We start from the raw sequence: 25,416 nt of genomic DNA, 5'->3' as shown, positions 1-25,416 counted from the left end.
AGGAATTCAGTAAAAAACTATGTTGCCTAAAGATTGGTCAGAATGCGGATCATGCTACTACAGAGTAGTTGAGGCGAATAACAAATGCATTTAAGTATAAGCCAACAATGCACATGACAGACAAAGGAAGAGAATATTATGTGGATTGGGTTAACAAAGGAGGCTAGTGTGGAGTATAAACATTGGCTTAGACCAGTTGGATTTAATGGCCTGTTTTTGTGCAGAAGACTGAAAAAAAAATCCCACCTTGAAAATAGCTTAAAGAGATGTGTTTTTCTATTTCAGCCAAATATGTAGATTCAAAACTTCGAGCTGGGAACAAAGAGGCTACAGACGAGGAACTTGAGAAGATGCTGGACAAAATTATGATAATATTTAGATTCATTTATGGTACGTGTGAAATTAATTTTAATTAAAAAAATAACCTACATTTGTAACAATTATTGCAGACCACACCAACCCCTGCCCACTGTTGACCGCCTGTCTAAAAATGCAGCCTGATGCATCAAAGAGCCCTTTCGACCAGAAGCTATCAAGTTGCGTGCACATAGCTAATCTCAACCATGGCAGCGGTTGGGTGTGAAAGAGATCATGCATCTGTTCACTACTCAGTGCCCTAATTGGAAAAACTGTGTTGAGAATGCAACTGATTGAGGTTGTGTTGTCTTTCCTTCAATCCTCTCTTCCTCCTCCCCAGAAAGGTTGAGTTGTCTGCCAGCATGTACAGTACCAAATACTTTACATGATGATTGGTCACTTAGATGAGGTAACAGAGGGTGATTGTTGAGAAGTTGATAACCAGCAAGGAAAATCTTCAGGAGGAAAGAAAATTGATGGTGAAGATACAGGAGGGGGAACAGATTCAAGCATTTTTGTCTAAAATATTCTCCTTAATTGGCACTGTGTTGCAATTTAATTCAAAATGTGAAATCTTAAGCCTTAATTCCCAGTTAGTTCTAATCTTCTAATTTAGCATCAAAATGTTTATTTTAATTTATTCTTGTAAAATGTGTTATTCAACAATTTACAAAGTATTGATTATAGTAATTTGATAAAAGTATGTTCGCATAATGTTATTGAGGGTATTTTGTTAACCCAAAACTATAGAGTAATATTACAACTAGGATTCCAAATTCTAGTGTGGAAGGAGATAGAGGCCTTTGAATCCTTTCTATTTATATGTTTTTGAATAAGTTTTTGCTTTCTTTAAAAATTCACAGGAAAAGACGTTTTTGAGGCTTTTTACAAGAAGGATTTAGCAAAGAGACTATTGGTAGGAAAGAGTGCATCAGTAGATGCAGAAAAATCAATGCTGTCCAAATTAAAACATGGTGAGTTTGCTTTCATTAAAAATTTGAGCTGTAGTGTATGTACTGCAGTTCCTCATCCATTGATAAATATGATATAAGTTTTATTTAATATATGTATACATGTTACTGGTTTTAGTTCTGTTAACAGCGAGTTTGTTTCAAAAAATATTTTTGCAACCAGAGAAACCTCTAACCTTAAAGCTCACAATCCTAAATGAAGAGGCTTGTTATTGAAGCATAGGTATGCCAAATGAATAGCTAAATGTGTTTCACTGCCTTCTACTTCAGTTACAGCCATACATTTCAAACATTATTCTTGTGCTGTGGTCACCTCATGGACCAACATGAAGAGGCTTTCTCTAAGTACATGGATAAATCATTGTGCTTACACTAAATGTCCAATGTTTCACGCTCCATGCTGCCCTCACATTTTAATTTAGTCACCTACATCTGTTAATGTGTTACATCTGGCCTAATTCACTTGCATATGACAGATGAACAAATAAATTCCATTTATATGGGATTCTTTTTTTCCAATCTAGGTTGTCCACGTGAAATACCCTTTAAGTTTGTCATGGACATTTTTTCTATATATTTCTTCTCTCTCAAACTCAATCTCTGTCTTATTTACCAGAAAACTGAGGAAGCAGTTCAAAACCAAGTCTTGTGCAGCAGTGCAGGTTTTTTAATTAGAACATTAAAGTGAATGAATGAAGGAGGGCACTTATCACCACCTCAAGGGCACCTAGGGATGGGCAACAGATGCTGATCTTAGTAGCAATATCCGTATCCCAAGATTGATGAGTTTAAACATATGAATATTTCTCTTTCTTACTTGCACTCAGCCTTGTGTAAACTTCTGTTCCATCAACTCTGCAATGTGCCTGAAGTTTTCTAAACTCATTTTCACAACACCGTATACAATCTAAATTGACCTACAGCTTAGTTATTTGTTCAGAAATAGTCACCCATACACACATACTTTATATCAGTGATGGGCAACCAGGGCTAGTGACTGAGCTGCATGAGTGGCCCTGCTTCATCTCAGTGGGTTGCAAGACTGAAATTGGGCATGTGCACTAACCACCACCCTATGAATAAGAATTTGCTTGGTGTGCCAATTGAACCATAGCAATGCTTTGGGCGCAGAGGGAGCGCATGGCTCCCACAGTCAATTTTGTGTGCAATCAGCATGCACCTCACTTCATGTGCTCTTGCTTTGCGTGTGTATCACTTTAGTAATACTGGCAGGAAAAAAAACTACGCAAACTGAAACCAGTGGAATCTGGAGTCTTGTTTATGGGCAACGGTCAACAAAATATCCTGTGGTGAAAGCAAAATACTGCGGATGCTGGAAATCTGAAACAAAAACAGAAAATGCTGGGAATACTCAGGTCTGGCAGCATCTGTGGAATGAGAAAAGTTTCGAGTCAGTGTGACTCTCCTTCAGAGCTAAAGAGAAGTAGAAACGTGATGGAATTTATACTGTTTAAGGGGGCTGGAGCAGTTGAAGCAAGATAGAATGTCAGCAATAGGTGGGAGCTAAGGAGAGATTGACAAAGATGTCATGGACACAATTTAAAGGAAGTGTTAATGCTAGTGGTGAAGACTAAAGTTGCCGATAGTGGCACAAAGGTAAGAAAGCAGAATGTGTTAATGGCAGAACAAGGGTCAGCACCCTGTGAAAAAACAACATAGAAACAAGTGACAGTTGGCCCTGTCGATTCAGGGGGCGTGGGGTTGGTGGTTGGAGAAGAAGGATAAAAATAAACAAATGAATGAATGAATAAAAATACATTTTAAAAAAGTATTTAAAAAGAGGTAAAGATAGAGGAGAGAATTCATGATCTGAAGTTGTTGAACTCATTGTTAAATCCAGAAGGCTGTAAAATGCCTAATCGGAATATGGGGTGCTGTTCCTCCAGTTTGCGTTGGGCTTCACTGGAACATTGCAGCAGACCAAGGATGGACATTTGGAAATGAGAGTAGGATGGTGTGTTGAAATGGCAAGTGACAGGAAGGTCTGGGTCATGCTTGCAGACTAAGTAAATAGGCTCTGAAAAGTGGTCTGTATTTGGCCTCCACAATGTAGAGGAGACCGCATTGGGAGCAGTCAATGCAGTAGACCAAATTGAAGGAGGTGTAAGTGAAGTGCTGCTTCACCTGAAAGGAGTGTTTGGGCCCTTGAGTGTTTAGGAGGAAGGAGGTAAAGTGGCAAGTGTTGCACCAGTGATATCATAGGAAGGTGCTATGGGAAGGGGATGAGGAGTTGGGGGTGATGGAGGAGTGGACCAAGCTGTCACGGAGGAAACGGTCCCTATGGAATGTTGACAGAGCAGGGAGAGGGGAAGATGTGTTTGGTGGTGATATCATGCTGGAGTTGCTGGAAATGGCAGAGTATAATCCTTTGAATGTAGAGGCTGATGTGGTGAAAAGTCATGGCTCTAGGAGGGAGAGGAAGGGTTGAGGGCAGAGTTGTGGGTGATGGGTTGGATAAGGTTGAGGGCCCGGTCAGCCACAGTGGGGGGCATCTTGGCTAAGGAAGCAAGAAGACGTGACAAAAGCACTGTTTTGGAAAGTGCTATCATCAGAACAGATGTGACTGAGAATGGTGTGGATCCTTACCCGAAGCAGGGTGTGAGGAGCTGTATTGAGGTAGCTGTGGGAGTCTGTGGGCTTGTAATGAATATCGGTAGACAGTCTATCACCAGAAATGGAGACACAGAGGTTAGGGAAGTGTCAGAGAAGGACCATGAGAGGATGATAGAGGGGTGAAAATTGGAAGCAAATCAGTAAACTTTTTCCAGGTCCAGACGAGAGCATGAGGCAGCACCAATAGCCATCGTCTGGAAGAGGGAATGTTCCACATATCCCACCAAAAGACAGGCATAACTGGGGCTCATGTGAGTGCTGATAGCCACACCGTTTATTTGGAGAATGTAAGACAGGTCCAAGGAGGAATTATTCAGTGAGAGAACAAGTTCAGCCAGACGGAGGAGAGTAGTGGCGGGTGAGACTTGTTCGGGCATCGGTTCAAGATAGAAGCTTAAGGTGGGTGATCGGGGTGTAAAGAGATTGGATGTCCATGGTGAAGAGGAGGCAGTTCGGACCAGGGAACTGGAAATTGTTGATAGGACATAGGGCATCAGAGGATTTGCGAATGTAGAAGGGAAGAAACTGGGCAAGGGGAGACAGAATGGAGGAAATTAATTCCGTTGGGCCGGAACAGGTTGACATGACAGGTCTACTGGGACAGTCCTAGTGGATTTTGGGAACGACGTAGAAGTGGGCTGTCCAGGCTTGGGAGATTGAGGTTGGAAGCTGTGGAGGGAAGACCTCGAGTAGATGAGGCCATTGACAGTCCTGGAAACAATGGCTTGATGTTTGGTGGTGGGGTTATAGTCCAGGGGGAGGAAGAAGTGTCCGAGAGTTGGCGCTCAGCCTCTGTAAGGTAGATTCTGTATGCCAGATGACAACAGCACCACCCTTGTTGGTGTGGGCTGCACTCAGAACCTTCATGGGCCACATGCAACCTGCAGGCCACACGTTGCTCACCACTGTTTTATATCACCCATGCAGTTAAGAATGGTTCCTCTTGTAGACCATTAATGAGAGTACTCCACTCGTAACTATGCTCCAGTTAGATCATCTTTAATGATAAAGCTCTTGCTCATGTAATTTCAACAAATTCTTTATCCATTCTAATATCCTATCATTCAGTATCATTTTTATTTAACAACTATCTGTGTGCCACCTTATCAAATGTTCTCTGGAAATCAGGGTTTACCATGTCAACTGGATTAATTTCATACACTCCTGGTTTTCCAGAAACTGTCCTTGATGGTAACTGCTGTACATTTCAAAGCACTAGTGCTATTTGAAGCGCTGACATTTTCTTCAATTGGCATGTAATTCTGTCCTTTTTTTTAAAAAGCCTTCCATGTAAAAATGCTGTTGTCTTACAGCTGCTTTTATCTTATAACTAAAATACTTACTGCAATTTTACATATTTTTAAACCGTTGAATGCTATGGACTCATTTAGTGCCGCCTAACTTTGGGGTTTTGCCCACAAGTAGTTTTTATCAACAGCCCTTCCTGGTTTAGTTAATGAAAGACATATAAAGTGGTATCAGTCATATGAACTTGTCAGGCATCAGATCCTTTAATATTTGGCCAAAAAATTTGCATTCGTAGCCAGGTTTTGGCAGTCAATAAGCAGAATACTGCAGATGCTGGAAATCTGAATTAAAAACAGAAAATGCTGGAAAAACTCAACAGGTTGGGCCGCATCAGAGGGAGAAAGAGTTAATGTTTCAAGCCTGTGACCTTTCATCAGAATTGGGGAAAAGTTAAAGATGTCATAGATTTTGACAAGGGGTGGGTGGGACAAGGACAAAGGTGAGGTGGGGTCTGTGATTGGGTGAAAGACAAGGGAGATTGAATGACACGAGTTAGTCTTCCAAGGCCAAAGGGACTGGTGATTGGGCAAGAAAAGAAACAAAAGATGTGTCAAGAGATGTGCTGTTGACTGAAAGCAAAAAATGAGAAAAACCAAAAGAAAACAAAAGAGTGGAGGAGGGGCAGAGATAATGGTCAGAAATTGTTGAACTCTGTGTTAACTCCAAAAGGCTGCAGAAGTGCCTAATTGAAAGATGAGTTGCTATTCCTCAAGCTAGCAAGTGTTTTTTGTTAAGTTTTTCCCACCTCCAAAATGAATGATGGGAGCAAGAAAATAGAAGAGGGAATTGGAAAAAATGTTGAAATGAAACATCGAACATTTGATTAGAATGAGTAGAATACTCTGGGGTTTATCCATTTAGAGACTTAGCAATGCAAACAGTAACAGTCTTGCATTTGATCCCTGAACTGCACTGAGTTTGATGATCTCAGTTAGGGAGCAATAGAGATGCTGCAGTTGGTATCTCGATTTTGGAAGCAGAATTGCTGTGGCTTCCCATTGCTCACTGGAATCTCCTGGTCTCTGCAGAAAGGATGTTGTACACATTCAGCCTGCTGGATGCAATTGGCGAAATGGGTGCAGATTGAGCCAGTTTTGAAGCTTTTTTTTTCCCTTGGGTTTTTGTTCAAATTCGTCTGCAGAACGCATATAAAAAAAGTTAATAAGTTTAAGTGGCAAAGGTACAGTTTAATTAATACATCTCAAATTTGGTTTATCAAAAAAGTGTCAATCCAGTACCTGTGAGTAATACTATTTTAAATTACTAAAAATTACTTGTCAAAAATATGCAGAACCATTACCTAATTATACTGGAGTACAGCAATCAGTTTCAGAATAACTTAAGTTTTTTAATGTAATTTTTTAAAACATTCCTATTGGCCCCCTTGCACTCAAAAGAAGCAGCTTTTAATTTTTAGTCATCTCAAAGGCTTGAAAATGAGCGCAATTAACCCCAATTCATTTTGCCAGTTAATGGTCCCAATTCTGTGGGTGGGGCCTGCTTTTAGAGCAATGTTTGCTTGAGTTGCATTGAACAGAATTTGCACTGTTTATGTCAATTTTGGCTGCTTTATGCTCCTTATGTCATTGTAAATGAGCCAAAAACTCAAGGCCGTTATCTAATGTGAAAGTTATGACACTGTAAATTATCCCTATCAAGGAATTGTCAAATGAAAACTGCATTTAAAAGAATAGATGCTCATTGCTATGAGAGCAAAGTACTGTGGATACAGGAAATCTGAAATAAAAACAGAAAATGCTGGAAATGCTCAGCTTTTGGGTAACAGTTATATCCATGGTTTTGTTTTTAAGAATGTGGAGCTGCATTCACCAGCAAGCTGGAAGGAATGTTTAGAGACATGGAACTCTCAAAAGATATCATGATCCAGTTTAAACAGGTATCACATTTTATTTTAAATGGAGCAAGTGGCCCATATATATGTACTTTTAACATTGTAGCATTGCTTCTTGTGGTAGCTGACAATATATTGGGAATTTCTTTTTAAGCTTTTCTTGTATTTTGCTGCCCCAATGGCCTGGTTCAGGGGATTCTATGATTAGATTATTCCTTAGTCTGCTTGCTTCCTGCAATCTATTCAAGGTCCAAATATTGTGCTCCCTCAGTATAGTTTCTTACAGTATTAAGAATTCTCTCTTTCACTCCACCACACTCTGTCCTTCTATTCCCCCATTTTTCCTACATTCTCATCTTTCTCTCTTCTCTCCATGTTGTTGACTGAATTGTAGCAAGAATTTGTGAGGTTGACAAAATCCAGAAACTTGAGTTAGGTGGAGAGATTGGAGGAACCTGATAGGTCTCCCCTTAATGCTATATGGAAAACAAACAGAGACATTTAAAATTATAGGGGCTTTTATAGAGCAAGTAGGGGAAAAGCTATTTCCTTTAGCAAGTGGACGATAACCAGAGGTCATAGATTTATAATAATTGGCAAAAGAAATAGAGGGGAAATGAAAAATGGTTTCACACAGAAGGTTACAATCTGGAAAACACTACCTGAAAGAATGATGCAACAATAGGAAATTTCAAAAGGCAATTGGGCATGTATTTAAAGAGAACTAAGTTGCAGGGTTATGGAGGGGAAGCTGGGTGTGGGACTCAATTGGTCAGCTCTTTTGTAGAGCTGGCACAGGCATAATGAGCAGAATGACTAAAAGATTTTGAGATTCTAGGCCAAATTCAAAATGCCATTTTTAATGTTGTTTTCTTGCTTTTTTTCTTCTTGTATTTAGGTTTCCCCCTTTTTAATTTTTCCCTCCTTATTCTCATCACTCACCCAGAATTGATCAAACTAAGTTTCCATTCGCTGGCAGTAGGGACTGTGAAATTGGGAGTTACGTTACTTACAGAAATAGTTTTTTTTTAATGATTTATTTATAAATGCTAATTTAGACTGTGTCCATATTAGCCCAAATTATTTTTAGCATGACTAATCTGTGTGCTTATTTAATATATTGTATTGTCGAAGAAATCTCCTGCTCAAAAGTCCCACTCGTCAAGCATACATGATTTTATTATCTATTTCTCCCTGACCTATTTAAAATAAATCCTTAAAAATTAAGACCCCATACACTTTGTTTTCCCCAGAATTTTTTTAATGTTGGGTGGAGATTGAATATTCCTGTTGATAGTACAAACATAACTACTGTTAATGACCACAGATTAATTAGCACATTGGTACCAGTACTTTAAAGGAGAGGTCACCCTCGAACCACCAAGTTTTAAAAATTGTGCAACAGACTTCTTGTGTGATGCTTTCAATTCACTGATGTTACAATTCAGGCTCCTGTGATCTGAAGCTTGCAACATCCGTGCAATGAGTTAGAGTAAAATGCACCAGAAGATGTAAGTTTTTAAAAAAAAAATCCACTCTTGTCCCCTCCATTCAGCAGAAAGGAGTACATTAACAAACTGAGTGTACAATTTAAAAAAAGAGATTGATCCACATACATTTGAAATTACCTTCACATATTTCTCATGTAATTCAATAAATTGCAAGAGTTTCTGGCATTATGTTTGTACATAAGCAAAGCAGGTGTTCCTGCCCTCCCCACCATGTTCAGGCATTGCCTTGGATGCAACCAAAATTGAAATGGTATGGCAAATAGCTATGAGGCCTTTGTACCTTGAATCCTTGTGACAATGTTGTATAAGTTGAGAATGTTTCAGTCCTATTAGAGCAACTTGCATTTATATAGTGTCTTTAGCATAGCAAAATGTCTCAAAGTGCTTAACAGGGGAGTAGTCCAAGAATACTTGACATCAACAAACATAAGGAAACAATAGAACATGAGCATCTCAAGAGAGGAGAGAAAGAGGCAGAAAGGTTTAAGAAAGGAATTCTAGTGCTTGGGGGCCTTGACATTTGAAGGCACGGCCACAAGAAATAAGACCATAAAACATAGGAGCCGAAATTAGGCCATTCGGCCCATCAAATCTGCTCCGCCATTCAATCTCCCGCCTTCTCCCCGTAACCTTTGATCCCCTTATCAATCAAGAACCTATCTATCTCAGTCTTAAATACACTCAATGACCTGGCCTCCACAGCCTTCTGTGGCAATGAATTCCCCATCTCTGTTCTAAAAGGTCTTCCCTTTACTCTGAGGCTGTGCCCTTGGGTCCTAGTCTCTCCTACTAATGGAAACATCTTCCCACATCCACTCTACCCAGACTTTTAGTATTCTGTAAGTTTCAATCAGATCCCCCCCTCATCCTTCTAAACTCCATCCAGTATAGACCCAGAGTCCTCAAATGTTCCTCATATGTTAAGCCTTTCATTCCTGGGATCGTTCTCGTGAACCTCCCCGGACCCTCTCCAGGGCCAGCACATCCTTCCTGAGATACGGGGCCCAAAATTGCTCACAATATTCTAAATGTGGTCTGACCAGAGCCATATAAAGTCTCAGCAGCACATCCCTGCTTTTATGTTCTAGTCCTCTTGAAATAAATGCCAACATTGCATTTGCCTTCCTAACTACCGACTCAACCTGCAAGTTAACCTTAAGAGACTCCCAAGTCTCTTTGCACTCCAGATTTCTGAATTCTCTCCCCATTTAGAAAATAGTCTATGCCTCTATTCTTCCGACCAAATTGCATGACCTCACACTTCCCCACGTTGTGTTCCATCTGCCACTTCTTTGCCCATTCTCCTAACCTGTCCAAATCCTTCTGCAGCCTCCCCGCCTCGTCAATAATACCTGTCCCCCCAGCTATCTTTGTATCATCTGCAAACTTAGCCAGGATGCCCTCAGTTCCTTCATCTAGTATCATTAATGTATAAAGTGAAAAGTTGTGGTCCCAACATTGACCCCTGCGGAACTCCACTAGTCACCGGCCGCCATCCTGAGAAGGACCCCCTTATCCCCACTCTCTACCTCCTGCCAGACAGCCAATCTTCTATCCATGCTAGTACCTTGCCTCTAACACCATGGGCTCTTATCTTACTGAGCAGCCTCCTGTGCAGCACCTTGTCAAAGGCCTTCTGGAAATCCAAGTAGATAACATCCATTGGCTCTCCTTTGTCTAACCTACTCATTACCTCAAAGAATTCTAACAGATTTGTCAAGCATGACCTCCCCTTGATGAAACCATGCTGACTTTGCCTGATTTTACCATGCACTTCCAAGTATTCTAAAATCTCATCCTTAATAATGGACTCTAGAATCTTACCAACGACCAACGTCAGGCTAATCGGCCTGTAATTTCCCGTCTTTTGCCTCACTCCCTTCTTAAACAGGGGGTTTGCATTAGCGATTTTCTAGTCCTCTGGGACCCTCCCTGACTCCAGTGATTCCTGAAAGATCACCACTAAAGCCTCCACTATCTCTTCAGCTATCTCCTTCAGAACTCTGGGGTGTAATCCATCTGGTCCAGGTGATTTATCCACCTTCAGACCTTTCAGTTTTCCTAGCACCTTCTCCTTGGTAATGGCCACCATACTCCCCTCTGCCCCTCCCCGACTCTCTTGAACTTTGGGGATGTCACTTGTGTCTTCCACCATGAAGACTGACGCAAAGTACCTATTCAGTTCCTCCGCCATTTCTTTGTTCCCCACTACTACTTCTCCAGCGGCATTTTCCAGGGGCCCAATGTTTACCTTTGCCTCTATCTTACCTTTTATATATCTAAAAAAACTCTTGCAATCTTCTTTTATATTACTGGCTAGTTTACCCTCATATTTAATCTTCTCCATCCTTATTACTTTTTTAATTGTCCTTTGTTGGTCTTTGTAGGCTTCCCAATCCCAGAATTGGTGGAATGCAGATTTCTTAAGGCGTTGCAGGGTTGAAGGATATAACAAAGATGGGATGCTATACTTCAATTATATGCTTTAGATATCTCAAAAGACCTTGCAGGAAATTTAAATTTTGATCAATCTTTTAAAGTTTCTTTTTCCTGTTTTCCACAGTACATGCAGAATCAAAATATACCTGGCAACCTTGAACTAACTGTAAATATCCTCACAATGGGCTACTGGCCAACTTATGTACCTATGGAAGTTCATTTACCCTTGGAGGTTAGTGTGTTATATTAATATTGCAAACAAATATCGGCCATAAAATCCAGATGGGATCATAGACTTTGGAATGATCCTTTGCATGGGTGATGCCTTCTGTTGCTATCGTTTACTGGTTGCATGCCTGATTAGATTTGCAATTCAAGCACTTTTTCTATCCTGTCTGCTGTGGAAAGTTGCAATGTTTTAAGTTGCTTGGAAAATTGATTGCTGTTGCAATATGCTCCCCCACCTGTTGCAGGCAACTCATCTCCTTTTGCAGTTGGTTTGAGAGCAGTATTTACAGATCTCTAGGACAGGGTCATTGCTCATTTTGGGTCGTTTTTTAAAATTTATTTGTTCACCGAAGGTGGGCATTGCTGGATAAGCCAGCATTTGTCACCCATCCTTAATTGCTCTTGAGAAGTTAGTGGTGAGCCACCTTCTTGAATTGCTACAGTCCATGTGGTGCTGCTAACAGTGCTGTTAGGAAGGGAGCTCCAGGATTTTGGCCCAATAACAGTGAAGGAGCAGTGATATAGTTCCAAATCAGGATGGTGTGAGTGACTTGGAGGGGACTTGCAGGTGGTGGTGTTCCCATGCACCTTGTCCTTCTAGGCGATAGAGGTCGTGGGTTTCAAAGGTGCTGTTGGTAGTGTGTGGCTTGGGTGCAACTGAAGAAAATTCTTTTGTTTAATCAAAGATTTGTTATCAGTGAGGGGGCAGGCAGGTAAAAGAGAGGAGGTGGAGACTTCCATCTCTGCACTCGAATTTTGCAAACTTATGGTTCAGTGTAACTGCCTTTACGGTTCTATTGCCTTTACATTACTTTGATAACGCTCAAATTACTTTAATGGCTTTGTACTAAATTCACCACAAAAAAATTGCATATAACTTTTGCTTTGGAAATTCATTGCACCCATAAAAGTTGATATCCTAGTAATTAAAGACAATATATTTTAAATTAAGGAACTGTTTTTGAATATACGGCAAGATGTCACAGTTGATGAGATGTCAGTGCAGTTTTGTTTCAGCTGCAAAATGGAATTGTTGAACAGAAATCAAATGCTTCGCCACACAGATAGCCGAAGAGAAATGAAGCCGAGTTCATTTGGCTACAGTAGCATATGTCAGGATCTTGGTGGAGTTGCCTCCTTAACTGCACAAGGTGACAGGATATTGGGGTGAAGAGCTGGAGTACAATTTCGTGTAGGGAGAGTACAGTTCTGTCATATATGTTCTATTTGGGATACTAAAATCATGACCAGGAGCACCATGGCTGAGGCCATTGGAACACTCCAGTTGTTTTCCTAACTGATATCAGCTGCATCAGTGCAGACTGAGCATTGACTCTGGCACATCCTGGCTTGCATGACTCAGTATTATGTTGGCTGTTTGATCCACTAGATCATCAAGTATTAATATTTATTGATGATTTGGATACCAGAATTGAGAGCCATATATCCAATTTGCCAATGACACACGGTGACATAGTGAGTAGTTTAGACGGGAGCATAAACTTACAAATAGAATTGATAAGTTAAGTGAGTGGGGTAAATCTGGGATACATATATTTCACTGCAAGTAGGTGTGTGGTCATTGGTATTTTGGACCATAAGAGCATAGGTTAGAGTTTATTTAAATGGTGAAAAGCTGGAATAGTGGAGATTCAAAGAGATTGTGGTTCATGTATACAGATCATGAAAACATAGTAGTCAAATACAAAAAAATTCATAACAGCTACTTGGAATATGAGCCTTTATAACTAGAGGGTTCCATATAAAAGAGGGGGGGGTAGCTTTGCTGCAGCTACCCTACTTTGCTGCCCTACTTGGATCATATTTGGAGTACTTTGTACATTTTGGGCATTGCAACTGGTCTTGGAAGGAGTGCAGTGCAGATTCACCAGAATGTCATCAGGGCTCCATAAGGAGAGATTACCATTCAATTGATAGAGCAAATTTATATATTGTCCAAGTGACCATTTGTGTTTGTGACTGAGACAGTAAGTGTTGGCAGATGTAAGAGATAAATCTTCATCTGTTCTCACCTAATGTCTGCAGACTGCTCTTTCCAATAGGCCTCAAAGTATAGCAACCTAGAACATGAGCTAGATTTTCCTTCCCAGATAAATGTAGCTCCCATAATTGAGAGAAGCTAGACCAACACAGACCAGAAATCAAACCCCTGGTTTGAATTGTCTGCTTCATTCTTTTTAATGCATTTTATGGCTGTTCAAGAATTACTAACAACTGAAGAGCTACTTGTTTTGAATGATACATAACTGCAATGTGTTGATGTGAAAATGTGGACTTGTTTTCAATGTCCGACAATTTACTTTTGAAACTTCTGGCTGGGAGCTCTTGTGCTCATGGTGTAGGCTAGTGTCCTTGGGCTACATTCGTATTCCTGCCAAAAGCTGACTCAGTTGCATTGAGCCACTTGACACCTAGCTAGGAGAACCGAAATGGTATGAAAAGGAGGATTTTAAACCATTATCAAAAACACTACTGCTTGTTTTCTTTTTCTGTAGATGGTGAAACTTCAGGAGATTTTCAAGACATTTTATCTGGGTAAGCACAGCGGTAGAAAGCTGCAGTGGCAATCAACTTTGGGTCATTGTGTATTGAAAGCAGAATTTAAAGAGGTATGTTTCAAAAATTGGACTTGATTATTTCCAATTATATTTAGAGCTGTAAAATAAAATCCTATAGTTTTAATTAGGTTGTTATTGGGCTTGTTAAACAATTTTTTAAAGCTGCAAAAACATTTAATGTATTGAACCTATATTCTAAACGTGCTAATTCAGTGTCAGTTAGGCTCAGTGGCAGTTCTCGTACATCAGGATGTCATGGATTCAAGCCCTACTCCAGGATTTAAGTACAAACTATATGCTGACACTTAAGGCCTTGACTGTTGAGTTCACTGTAAAAGATCACAAGATGCTGTTTGAAGAGGAAGAGGTGTTCTCCCAGCATCTGGCCAACATGTGTATCCCTCTATCAGCAGTGCCAAAACAGATTAACTGGTCATTTAGCTCATTGCTGTTTATAGGTCTCTGCTGTGTGCAAATTAGCTACTTTTGTTACTTATATAAGCAGCAAACTCCAAAAGCAATTCACTTGATGTCCTGAAGATGTGAAAGGTGTTACACAAAGCAAGTTTGTTTACTTCTGCATAGATTTGGACACTGGATTTTCCCTGCATCCTGGATTGGAATCCAGTTCACAATGATGCCATGTAGGTATTGTTACAGTTATCACCAAGGGTCCTCCATGAAATATGTTTGGGCAATCTTAATCCAGTTCCTCACGAACAAATGCTTCCAATATAAAACTGTGTTTCAGGAAGGCTGGTGTGGAAAGTTGTTTCTTGTCCTACAGATGCAGTAGAGGGAAACCTGCAGTTAAGCATACTGTCAGGAAAGAGTAGAAGTAGGTTTACTTAGTAGCTGACTAACTTAAAAAATGAAGTGTTTCGTCCTCGTTTTGAGCAAAAAAATCTCCAAGGTATTGTTGGATAGAATATTCTGTTTTCAACTTGAGCTGTTAGTACTTACTGTGCAATTTCTGTTAGTTATTGGCCAGGGCAATCTGAATTACTTGAGATGCTTTTACAGCTGTTTGAACAAGTTTCTTTATGCCTGCTTTATCTCCGGTCCCTATACAACATTATCAAATGTGTTGAGAGCTAACAAAAACTAATTTCCAGCAATCTCAGCAAAATGTTCTTTGTGTGTGTGTGTGTGTGTGTGTGTGTGTGTGTGTGTGTGTGTGTGTGTGTGTGGGGGGGGGGGGGGGGGGGGGGGGGGGGGGGGGGGGGGGGGGGGGGGGGGGGGGGGTGGGGGGGGGGGGGGGGGTGTGTGGTGTGTGTGTGTGTGTGTGGAAGGTTAGCCAATGATTCTCCAATTTGTACTGAGTTAACTAACCTCAATGAGGACCTGATTTCCTGTGATAAGATTGGCCTCACCATTTCTGAATTTGGGTAATAAAATATCAGCCCTCACCCCTGATCACTATCTAGTAACCTCTTATGGAAATGTATAGGTGTAGATGTTCGGTGAGGACAAAATTGATTCTGCTGTGTTGCTTTGTGACAATTTTTTCTAATATTGGAAAATCTCAAATTAAGGGACGTAGTTACAGTATAAGGCGACACTCATAACTGAGATGCGAAGGAATTTCTTCTGAGGGTAGTGAATGTCTGGAATTCTCTATCTCAGAGTTGTGGAGGCTAGATCACTGAAAGCATTTAAAGAGGAGGTAGATAGATTTTTGAAATATCGGGGAGTTGAGGGCTGTAAGAAGCTAGCACAAAAAAGGAGTTGAGACCTGGGGCAGATCAGCCATGGCGGGGCAGGCTTGAGGGGCTGAATGGCCTACTATTTATTTTCTTATTTGCTGTCCAGGTTTTCACAGTGCCACTGGATAAAATAATGTAATCTTATGCCAACAAGAATCAGTATCTTCAGGAGAAAAATTGTTGGGGGAAGTTTTTTAAAAATTTAAATGCTGTCAAATTTTCCTCATTTCTAGTTCACACACCAAAGATAGCAACTTTTTGCAATGCTTCCATAATACAATGTCTAGAGGAATTATGACATGGTGAGCATTCTAAAATTTAGAATGGGGAAAAAGTGACTTATTTTAAACATAAGACTGCATTATAATTTGTCTGAGAGGTAGATCAATCCAGCTGCAAACACTGGTTGAGAAGAATATTATTTTGGTAACAAATACTGTGAATTATTACATTTGAACACATATAATTGTTTATTAAGTAATCAGATCATATACCTTCATTTTAAAATGTAATAAGTACCCTTGAAGTCCCCAGTTTTCTGTATCAAAATGGGTGCTGCCAACTTAAACTATTCAATTTTAATTCAGGTTAGTTGTTGCAGCTTTTTTACTAAAGAAATATGATTTTAAAAAGTGAAATCTGCTTTTATGACAGGGTAAGAAAGAGCTTCAAGTGTCGCTTTTCCAAACTCTGGTACTACTCATGTTTAATGAAGGGGAAGAGTTCAGTTTGGAAGAAATTAAAACTGCTACTGGAATAGGTTTGTGTTCTTTCTTTTGTGAACAGGAACTTAGTTGAATGTAAAATTTTACTGATGAATTGGGCCTCGAATTACAAAGCAACAATATCATAGAGCTGTGCAAAATGTTTGAATGCGCTTGTTTGAAATATGGGAAGAGAAATGCAATACTCGTGGAGCAAGTTTCAGAAATTTGTATTCGGTTATAGCCAAAATAATCAATTTGACTCTAAACTGAAACAAAAATCAAATGATTGAGTAATGTACCTATATTTCATATAATTATCTCTGAAGTTTAAGTATTAATGAATTGGCTTTATTTCTGCTGGTTAGATGATCTCAGCTGAGACAGCTAATTGAGTCACAGCAATTAATCTGAGCAACCCTGAGTTAGGGAGAGGGAGACAAAGACCCGTCTTCACATTAAGGATACCCTGCACATGTTGTGTGGCACTACCACTGTGCTAAATGTGATAGATTTCGAACAGACCTGGCAAACCAAGACTGAGCATCCACGAGGTGCTGTGGACCATCAGCAGCAGAATTATACTCAACCATGATCTGTAACCTCATGGCCCGGCATATCTCCCACTCTACCATTACCACCAAGCCAGGGGATCAATCCAGGTTCAATGAAGAGTGTAGGAAGGCATGCCGGGAGCAGCACCAGGCAGACCTAAAAATGAGGTGAAGCTACAACACAGGACTGCTTACATGCCAAACAGCATAAACAGCACATGATAGACAGAGCTAAGCGAATCCACAACGAGTGGATCAGGTGTAAGCTCTGCTGTCCAGCTGCATCCAGTCGTGACTGGTGATGGACAGTTAAACTGGAGGGGGTGGCTCCACAAATATCCCCATCTTCAGTGATGGAGGAGTCCAGCACATGTGCAAAAGATAAGGCTGAAGCATTCGCAACAATGTTCAGCAATAAGTGTTGAGTGGATAATCCATCTCTGCATCTTCTGGAGGTCCCCAGCATCACCTTTGCCAGTCTTCAACCAATTCAGTTCATTCCATGTGATATCAAGAAATGGCTGATGCCGCTGGATACTGCAATGTCTCTGGGCAATATTCGGCAATAGTACTGAAGACTTGTGCTCCAGAACTTGTCATGCCCCTAGCCAAGCTGTTCCAGTACAGCTGCAACACTGGCATCTACCCGGCAATGTGGAAATTTGCCCAGCTATGTCCTTAACATAAAAAGCAGCCCATTACCGCCCCATCTGTCTACTCTCAGTCATCAATAAAGTGATGGAAGGGGTCTTCAACAGTGCTATTAAGTGGCACTTGCTGAGCAATAACCTGTTCACTGACGTGAAGTTTGGGTTCCACCGGGGTCACTCAGCTCCTGACCTGATTACAGCCTTGGTTCACACATGGACAAAAGAGCTCAAGTCCAGAAGACGAGAGTGATTGGCCTTGACATCAAGGCAGCATTTGACCACGTGTGGAATTGAGGAGCCCAGCAAAACTGGAGTCAATGGTAATTGGAGGGGGAAAACATTCTGCTGGTTGGAGTCATACCTAGCATAAAGGAAGATGTTTGGTCAATGATCTCAGTTCCAGGACATTACTGGAGTAGTTCCTCAGGATAGTGTCCTAGGCCCAACTATCTTCAGTTGCTTCATCAACGATCTCCCTTCCATCATAAGGTCAGAAGTGGAGATGTTCACTGATTGCACAACGTTCAGCATTCGTGACTCTGCAGATACTGAAGCAGTCCATGTCCAAATGCAGCAAGGCCTGGATAATATCCAGGCTTGGGCTAACAAGCAGCAAGTAACATTCACACCACACAAGTGCCAGGCAATGACCATCTCTACAAAGAGAGAATCTAACCATCACCCCTTGACATTTAGTATCATTACCATCGCTGAATCCCCCACTAACAGCATTCAGTGGCTTACCATTGACCAGAAACTGAACTGGACGAGCCACATAATTACTGTGGCTACAAGAGCAGGTCAGAGGCTAGGAATCCTGCAGCAGGTAACTCACCTGACTCCCCAAAACCTGTTCACCATCTACAAGGCACAAGTCAGGAGTGTGATGCAATACTCCACTTGCCTGGATGAATGCAGCTCCAACAACATTCAAGAAGCTTGACACCATCCAGGACAAAGCACCTTGCTTGATTGGCAACCCTTCCACAAACATTCACTCTCTCCACAGTGAACAGTGGCAGCAGTGTGTACCGTCTACAAGAAGCACTGCAGAAACTCATGAAGGCTCCTTAGGCAGCAGCTTCCAATCCTACGACCTCTACCATGTAGAAGGATGAGGGCACAAATACATGGGAACACCACCACCTGCAAGTTCCCCTCTAAGCCACTCACCATCCTGACTCGGAAATATGTCAGCATTCCTTCACTTGCTGGGTCAAAATCCTGGCATTCCCTCCCTAACAGCACTGTGGTTGTACCTACAGCACATGGACTGCAGTGATTCAAGAAGGCAGCTCACCACCACCACCTCGAGGGCAATTAGGGATGGGCAATAAATGCTGGCCTAGCCAGCGACACCACATCCTGTCAATGAATATTTTTTTAAAAATCAACCAGGTTCTTTTTTCCTCAAAGTATCCAGTGAATTTTGCAGAATTGGATGTGCGTGCATATATTGACATCAGATGAGATCAGGATTAGCTGTGATGTCACTCACTTTTGACAAACCTACTTACATTTGCTGTCTGAGCCTTTGTATGAAAATGACCACTTAGGCAAAATACTGAAGAGTATCTGTGGCATCATATTGAAGTCAGAGTTAGCACTCTCAAGGTAAGAGGGGTAAAGATATCTCTCAAGTGTTTGTATAATGTTAATAATTCCAAAAATTTCTTCAAATAGAGGATGGAGAATTGCGACGAACATTGCAATCTTTGGCATGTGGCAAAGCACGTGTACTGACCAAGACTCCGAAAAGCAAAGATGTGGAAGACTATGACAAGTTCACCTGTAATGATGATTTCAAACATAAGTTGTTCAGGATCAAGATTAATCAGATCCAGATGAAAGAAACGGTATTTAAGACCCCTCGCATCTTGATGACTCATTATGTTGTCGGTTAAAATGCATAGAGTACTGTATTTAACTTTTTAATCTTCTAGTGAATTTTTTGCAGTGCTCAAGGTGAGGGATGTTGATGCTGGAGCATGGAATATTTTTTAGGAACCTAGTACCAGTATCATGCGGTGGGCCCCTGATAGTTAGGCGTTTATTAATAATGCATGAGAAATAGGAGCAGGAGTAAGCCATTTAGTCTTTGAGTTTGTTCCGCCATTCAATGACATCATGACTGATCTGATTCTGATTTCAATTCCACTTTCCTACTTGCCCCCCCCCTAATCTTTGACTCTCTTGTAGATCAAAATCTGTAACTGTCTTGAATATATTCAACTCAACTCCATTCAGAGCTAGTGAGTTCCAAAGATTTAGTGACCTTATGAGAGAAGAAATTCCTCCTCATCCCCATCTTAAATGGGAGACTCCTTATTTTGAAACTCTGCTGCCTAGATCCAGATTCTTCCCTCCACTGCCCCTGCCCCCCAACCCCACCCAACCAAGGGAAAGCATCTTAGCAGCACTGTCAAGCCCTCTCAGAATCTTATGTGCCAATAGGATCACCTCTCATTCTTCCAAACTCCAATGAGTATAGGCCAAACCTACTCAAATCTTCCTATGAAACAATCCCTTCATCCCAGGAATCAATCTAGCGAACCTCCTCTCAAGCGCCTCCAATGCAAGTATATCCTTTTGTTCATATGAAGACCAAAACTGTATCCCAGTGTGGTCTCACCAATGCCCTGTACTTTTATACTCTATCCCCCATGCAATAAAGGCCAACATCCCATTTGTCATCCTAATTATTTGCTGTTCTGCATGCTAACTTTGAGTTTCATGTACAAGGATACCCAAATCCCTCTGCACTGTTCTGTAGTCTCTCTCCATTTAAGTAGTATTCTGCCTTTCTATTCTTTCCGCCAAAGTGGGCAACCTCACATTTTCACATTTTCTTTAATTATATTCCATCTGCCTAACTTTTGCACACTCAACCTATCTATATCTCATTGCAGACTCTATGCATCCTCTTCACAACTTGCTTTCCTATCTATCCTTGTACTTGGCTACAGATGCACTCAGTCCCTTCCTCCAAGGCATTGATATAAATTCTAAGTAGTGAGGCCCCAACATTGATTCCTGTGCTGTTCCACTAGTTACAGTTACAGACCATGTATCCTGAGTTAGCAAGTCCTCGAACAATGCTTATATTACCCCAGTACTATGAGCTCTTGTGTAAAAGCCTTTTATGGGCACCTTATGTGGCTTGCTCCTTTCTCTAATTCGTACCTTATCATATGTCTTTTGGAAATCCAAATATACTACATCGACTGGTTTCCATTTATCCACCCTGCTTGTTGCATCCTCAAAGAACTTAAATAATTGGTCAAAAACAATTTCCCTTTCATAAAACACTGTTGACCCTTCTTGATTGTATTATGATTTTCTAAGTATCCTGCTGCTACTTTCTTCGTAGTGGATTCCATTATTTTGCCAATGACATGTTAGGCTAACTGGGCCATTGTTTGCTGCTTTCTTTCTCTCTCCTTTCTTTAATAGAAGTATGACATTTGCAGTTTTCCAATCTGCTGGGGCCTTTCCAGAACCTAGGGAATTCTTTTTGAAGATTACAACAAAGCATTCACTATCTCTGGAGCCACTTTTAAAATCCAAGGATGCAGGTCATCCAGTCCAGGGAACTAGTCAGTCCTTAGTCCCATTAGTTTCTTTCTCTAGTGATTGTTTTAAGTTCCTCCTTCTACCTCCTGATTTTTGTTTTACTATTCTTTGGAAGCTTTTTGTGTCTTCTACCATGAAGGCACTTAGAAAATATTTATTCACTCGCCACTCTTTCTTTGTTTCCCAATATTAATTCCTCAGTCTCATCTTCTAAGGGACCAAAGTTTACTTAGCTACTCTCTTCCTTTTACATATTTGTAGAACCTCTTACTGTCTATTTTCATATTTCTTGCTAGTTTACCTTCTATTCTAATTTCTCCCTCTTTATTGTTTTGTATTTGATCATTCTTTGCTACTTTCTAAAATTTCCCAAATCATCTGGCCTTTTCTTTCAATTTGACACCATCCTTAACTTCCTTAGTTTGCCAGATTATTCAACCTTCTCATAAAGTTTTGAAATATCTCCTTAAATGCCTGCCATGGCTTACCTACCATTTTATCTTTTAACCTAGTTTTCTAGTCCACTGTGGCCAACTCTATCATTGTAACCTTATAATTGCCTTTATTTATTTTTAAGACACTAGTTCCACACACAGGTTTCTCACCTTCAAATTGAATGTGAAATTCTTAACATGTTATAATCACTTATGCCTAGAGGACCCTTTACAAGAAATCCTTAAATAGTGCTGTCTCGTTACACATTACCAGGCCTAAAATACTTTGTTCCCTGGGTTGTTTCCAGAACATATTGCTCTAAGAAACTGTCCCAACTACACACTGTGAACTCCTCCTCAAGGCTCCCTTTGCCAATTTGATTTGTGAAATCTATATGAAGATTAACATGTTTATTGCAGTACTACCTTGATTTATACATAGTCCTACAGTGTAGTCACTGTCAGGGGGCCTATAAGCTATTCCCAGCAGTGACTTCTTTTCCTTGATATTTCTTATCTCCACCCAAACTCAGCCTACATCTTGATTTTCTGAGCCAAGATCATTTCTCACCACTGGTCACTTCCTTTCTTAACAAAGCTACTGGACCTCCTTGTCCCTTCTTCCTCTCTTTCCAAAGTGTCAAATACCCTTGAACATTCAGTTCCCATCCTAGTTTACTTTGCAACCACGCTTCTGTAATGGCTATCCTATGATATTCATTTATTTCTATTTCTGCTCTCAGTTCAGCCATCTTGTTACAAATGCTGCATGCATCCGGATAAAGAGCCTTTAATTCTGTTTTTTTTTTTACTATTTTTCCCTATTCTGACCCTGTTTGCTGGTGCATTATATTTGTATGCTCTGTCTCTTCCTGCCACACACGTTTGTTGTCACTACCCATATTGATACCCTGCATAATTGTCTTGTCTTACCTTGTTAGCTTTCTAAATCTCCCCTCACGTGAACCCTTTACCCATCACTATTTAGTTTAAAACCCCCACTTTAGTCCTAGTTTAGTCCTGGCCCCAGGGTGGCTCAAGTGAAGGCTGTCCCAATGGTGCAGCTCCCCTTTTCCCCAGTCCTGGTGCAGTGCCCATGAATCGAAACCCATTTCTTCCACGTCAATTTTTCTGCCCTGCAATTAACTCTCTGGTCTTATTTACCCTATACCAATTTCTTCAAGGCTCAGGTAGTAATCCAGAGATAGCTACCTTTATGCTTCTGCTTTCTAATTTAGCCCGTAGCTGCTCATATTCCCTTAGCAGAACCCTTTTCTTAGTTCTGCCTATGTCGTTGGCACCCAGGTGGACTGCAACAACAGGATCCTTCCTCTGTCACTCCAAAGTTCCTCTCCAGCTCTGAGGAGATGTCCTTAACCCTGGCACCGTGCAGGCAGCATAGCCTTTGGAGCTCAAGCTCTTGCCAGAGAATAGTGTCTAGCCTACTGCATTCCTTTTTACTTCCTCTCTTTCAAGCCCATGCCTTGCCCCCTCCACCCACCCACACGACCACCACTTGAATGACTCCCAGTACCACAATGCTGTGGTCAGTGTGCTCATTCTCCTTGCAGTCCCTGTCCACATAGGCTGCAAGAGCCTTGAACCTGTTGGACAAGTGCAAGGGCTGAAGCTTTACTAATGTTACCTTTGGATCCTTCTAGCTACCTTATGCATAGTCATACCTTCCTGTTCCTGACCACTGACTAAACCTGAGTTAAATTTATGGGGAGACAGTGGCATAGTGGTAATCCAGAGGCCCTGGGTTCATGACAGCTGGTAGATTTGAATTCAGTTAATAAACCTGGAATACAAAACTAATGTTGATCATGAAATTATCATTGATTGTCGCAAAAACCCATCTCATTCATGAATGTCCTTTGGGGAAGGAAATCTGCCATCCTTACCTGGTCTGGCCTACGTATGACTCCAGATGTAGTTGGCTCTTAACTGTCCTCTAAAATAGCCTAACAAGCCACTCTTTTCAAGGACATATAGGGTTAGGCAGCAAATGCTGGCCTTGTCAGCAGTGCCCACACCCCATAAAAGAATACATTTTTAAAAACCTAGCCTAAGGGATGCCAAGCCTAGCTTAAGCCTCCTGGTCATTGCAGTGTTCAAACTCCGGCTCATAACTCTGAGCTTTGAGCTGCAGATACTGTGGCTGCTGTGCGTTACACTGATGTTCAACAGCTCCTTGCTACAGCTGCAACACTTCACCTGCTCTGCCATTTTTATTGCATTTTAGTTAGTTAGAATTTCAAGTTTAGAAATACCACCCGGCAATAATTTCTAGTTATATTAAGTAGTTTAGCTAATTGAGCTATAAATTTAATGTGCACTAATATCTCCCAATACTTTAAGCTATTGCCGAGTTTAGAAAAAAGAACCTTAAAAATCACCTACCTGCTTACCCAATTAACACCTCTAAGCTTAACTCTCAGGTTTTGGTGTGTCTCACTCCAGCTCTGGGACCATTCCTTGTTCTGTACAAGACCAGAACAGCATCTTTTCCCTCACCCACCAAATTCCTGAGTTCACTACTTGGGTGTCCATCGAGCTGGCCTGCATGCTACTTACTACTGTTTAAACTCCATTTCTGAACTTGACAGTTTTTAATACCCATCTGAATGTAAACCTAATACCCAAAAGTTCTGTCGAAGGGTCATGAGGACTCGAAACGTCAACTCTTTTCTTCTCCGCCAATGCTGCCAGACCTGCTGAGTTTTTCCAGGTAATTCTGTTTTTGTTTTGGATTTCCAGCATCCGCAGTTTTTTTTTGTTTGTTTGTTTTTAACCCAAAAGTAAAAGACCATTGATTTTGTTTTTAGAACAATTTTTATCCTCCTATCTTTTGCCATTGCTTTTTTCCCTTCCTCTCCTCTCCTGAAGACCAATGTACAGTAGCACAGGTGCCTACCGTTATCCATGACTGAACTTGAACAATGAGTGTCAGCAAGCGATTTGCAGCTCTTTCATCCAATTTGTGCATTTACTGAATTCATAGTCGTCATCTCCCCCTCTCAACATATATGTGAATAAAACCAAGGTCACTCAGTGACAATCAAGAAGTGTTATGATGGTTCATTTATATTTTTCAACTCTCTGACCCTTCACTGCTAGTGCAAATTGTAACATCTTGCTGCTGCTCCAGTTGAAATCCATTAACTCAGCACAGACTATGGATTGAATTTACTAGTTGGAATGACATTAACTGTCTTAACCAGTTGAAGCATTGGGATAGTTTGAAAGATTAGCATTTAACCTAATTTGCGATCCAACCCTCCTTGGGAATTGAGCAAAATATTCACTTAGCATTTAACTGGATGGAACCATTATATTAAATATTGGGAAGACCAAAGCTATTGTTTTCAGTCTCTGCCACAGTTCCATTTCCTAGCTACCAATTCCATCATTCTCCCTGGCCAGTGTCTGATGCTGAACCAGACCATATTCAACCTTAGCATCCAACCCCATGTTTTTCCATCTCCAAGATTGTCTACTTCCACCTTTGTATGATTTACTACGTTAATGGCGCCATGTAAATGCAAGTTGCTATTGCTAGAGATTCATTGAAATTATTTGAACTGCCTGACTTGTCTTTCTATTTCAAACATTGGTTGAGTTGAATTCCAGAGTAATTAATTTTGAAGTTAGCATTACTATGTTAGCATTTTTCATTCAGGTTCAAATAAGACTACTGTAACACTTATGCCCTTTCTGGTAGGTCGAAGAACAGGCCAGCACTACTGAGAGAGTGTTCCAGGACAGACAGTATCAGATAGATGCTGCTATTGTCCGAATCATGAAAATGAGAAAGACTTTGAGCCACAACCTCCTTGTATCTGAAGTGTATAATCAGCTGAAATTTCCAGTCAAGGTATGGGTTTCCTGTATTTTCTACATCAGGAAAGATCAT

The 25,416-nt window shown here is 40.8% G+C and overlaps 1 protein-coding gene across 1 annotated transcript in view; it reads left to right on the top strand.

Moving 5' to 3' along the window:
- Positions 1 to 25,416, top strand: part of cul4b (cullin 4B) — an 80,445-nt gene that overhangs the window by 52,745 nt on the left and 2,284 nt on the right. The window contains exons 12-19 of the mRNA XM_041195278.1: positions 286 to 390; positions 1,221 to 1,331; positions 7,082 to 7,167; positions 11,197 to 11,304; positions 13,817 to 13,930; positions 16,240 to 16,345; positions 19,177 to 19,349; positions 25,225 to 25,377. Coding sequence (XP_041051212.1) covers positions 286 to 390; positions 1,221 to 1,331; positions 7,082 to 7,167; positions 11,197 to 11,304; positions 13,817 to 13,930; positions 16,240 to 16,345; positions 19,177 to 19,349; positions 25,225 to 25,377 — 956 coding nt within the window. The remainder of the gene's footprint in view (positions 1 to 285; positions 391 to 1,220; positions 1,332 to 7,081; positions 7,168 to 11,196; positions 11,305 to 13,816; positions 13,931 to 16,239; positions 16,346 to 19,176; positions 19,350 to 25,224; positions 25,378 to 25,416) is intronic.

Source organism: Carcharodon carcharias, chromosome 9 (assembly GCF_017639515.1).
Source record: "Carcharodon carcharias isolate sCarCar2 chromosome 9, sCarCar2.pri, whole genome shotgun sequence".
NCBI classification, from domain to species: domain Eukaryota; kingdom Metazoa; phylum Chordata; class Chondrichthyes; order Lamniformes; family Lamnidae; genus Carcharodon; species Carcharodon carcharias.
Note: the sequence above shows the minus strand (reverse complement) of the source record. Positions and strands in the feature narration are given on the sequence as shown.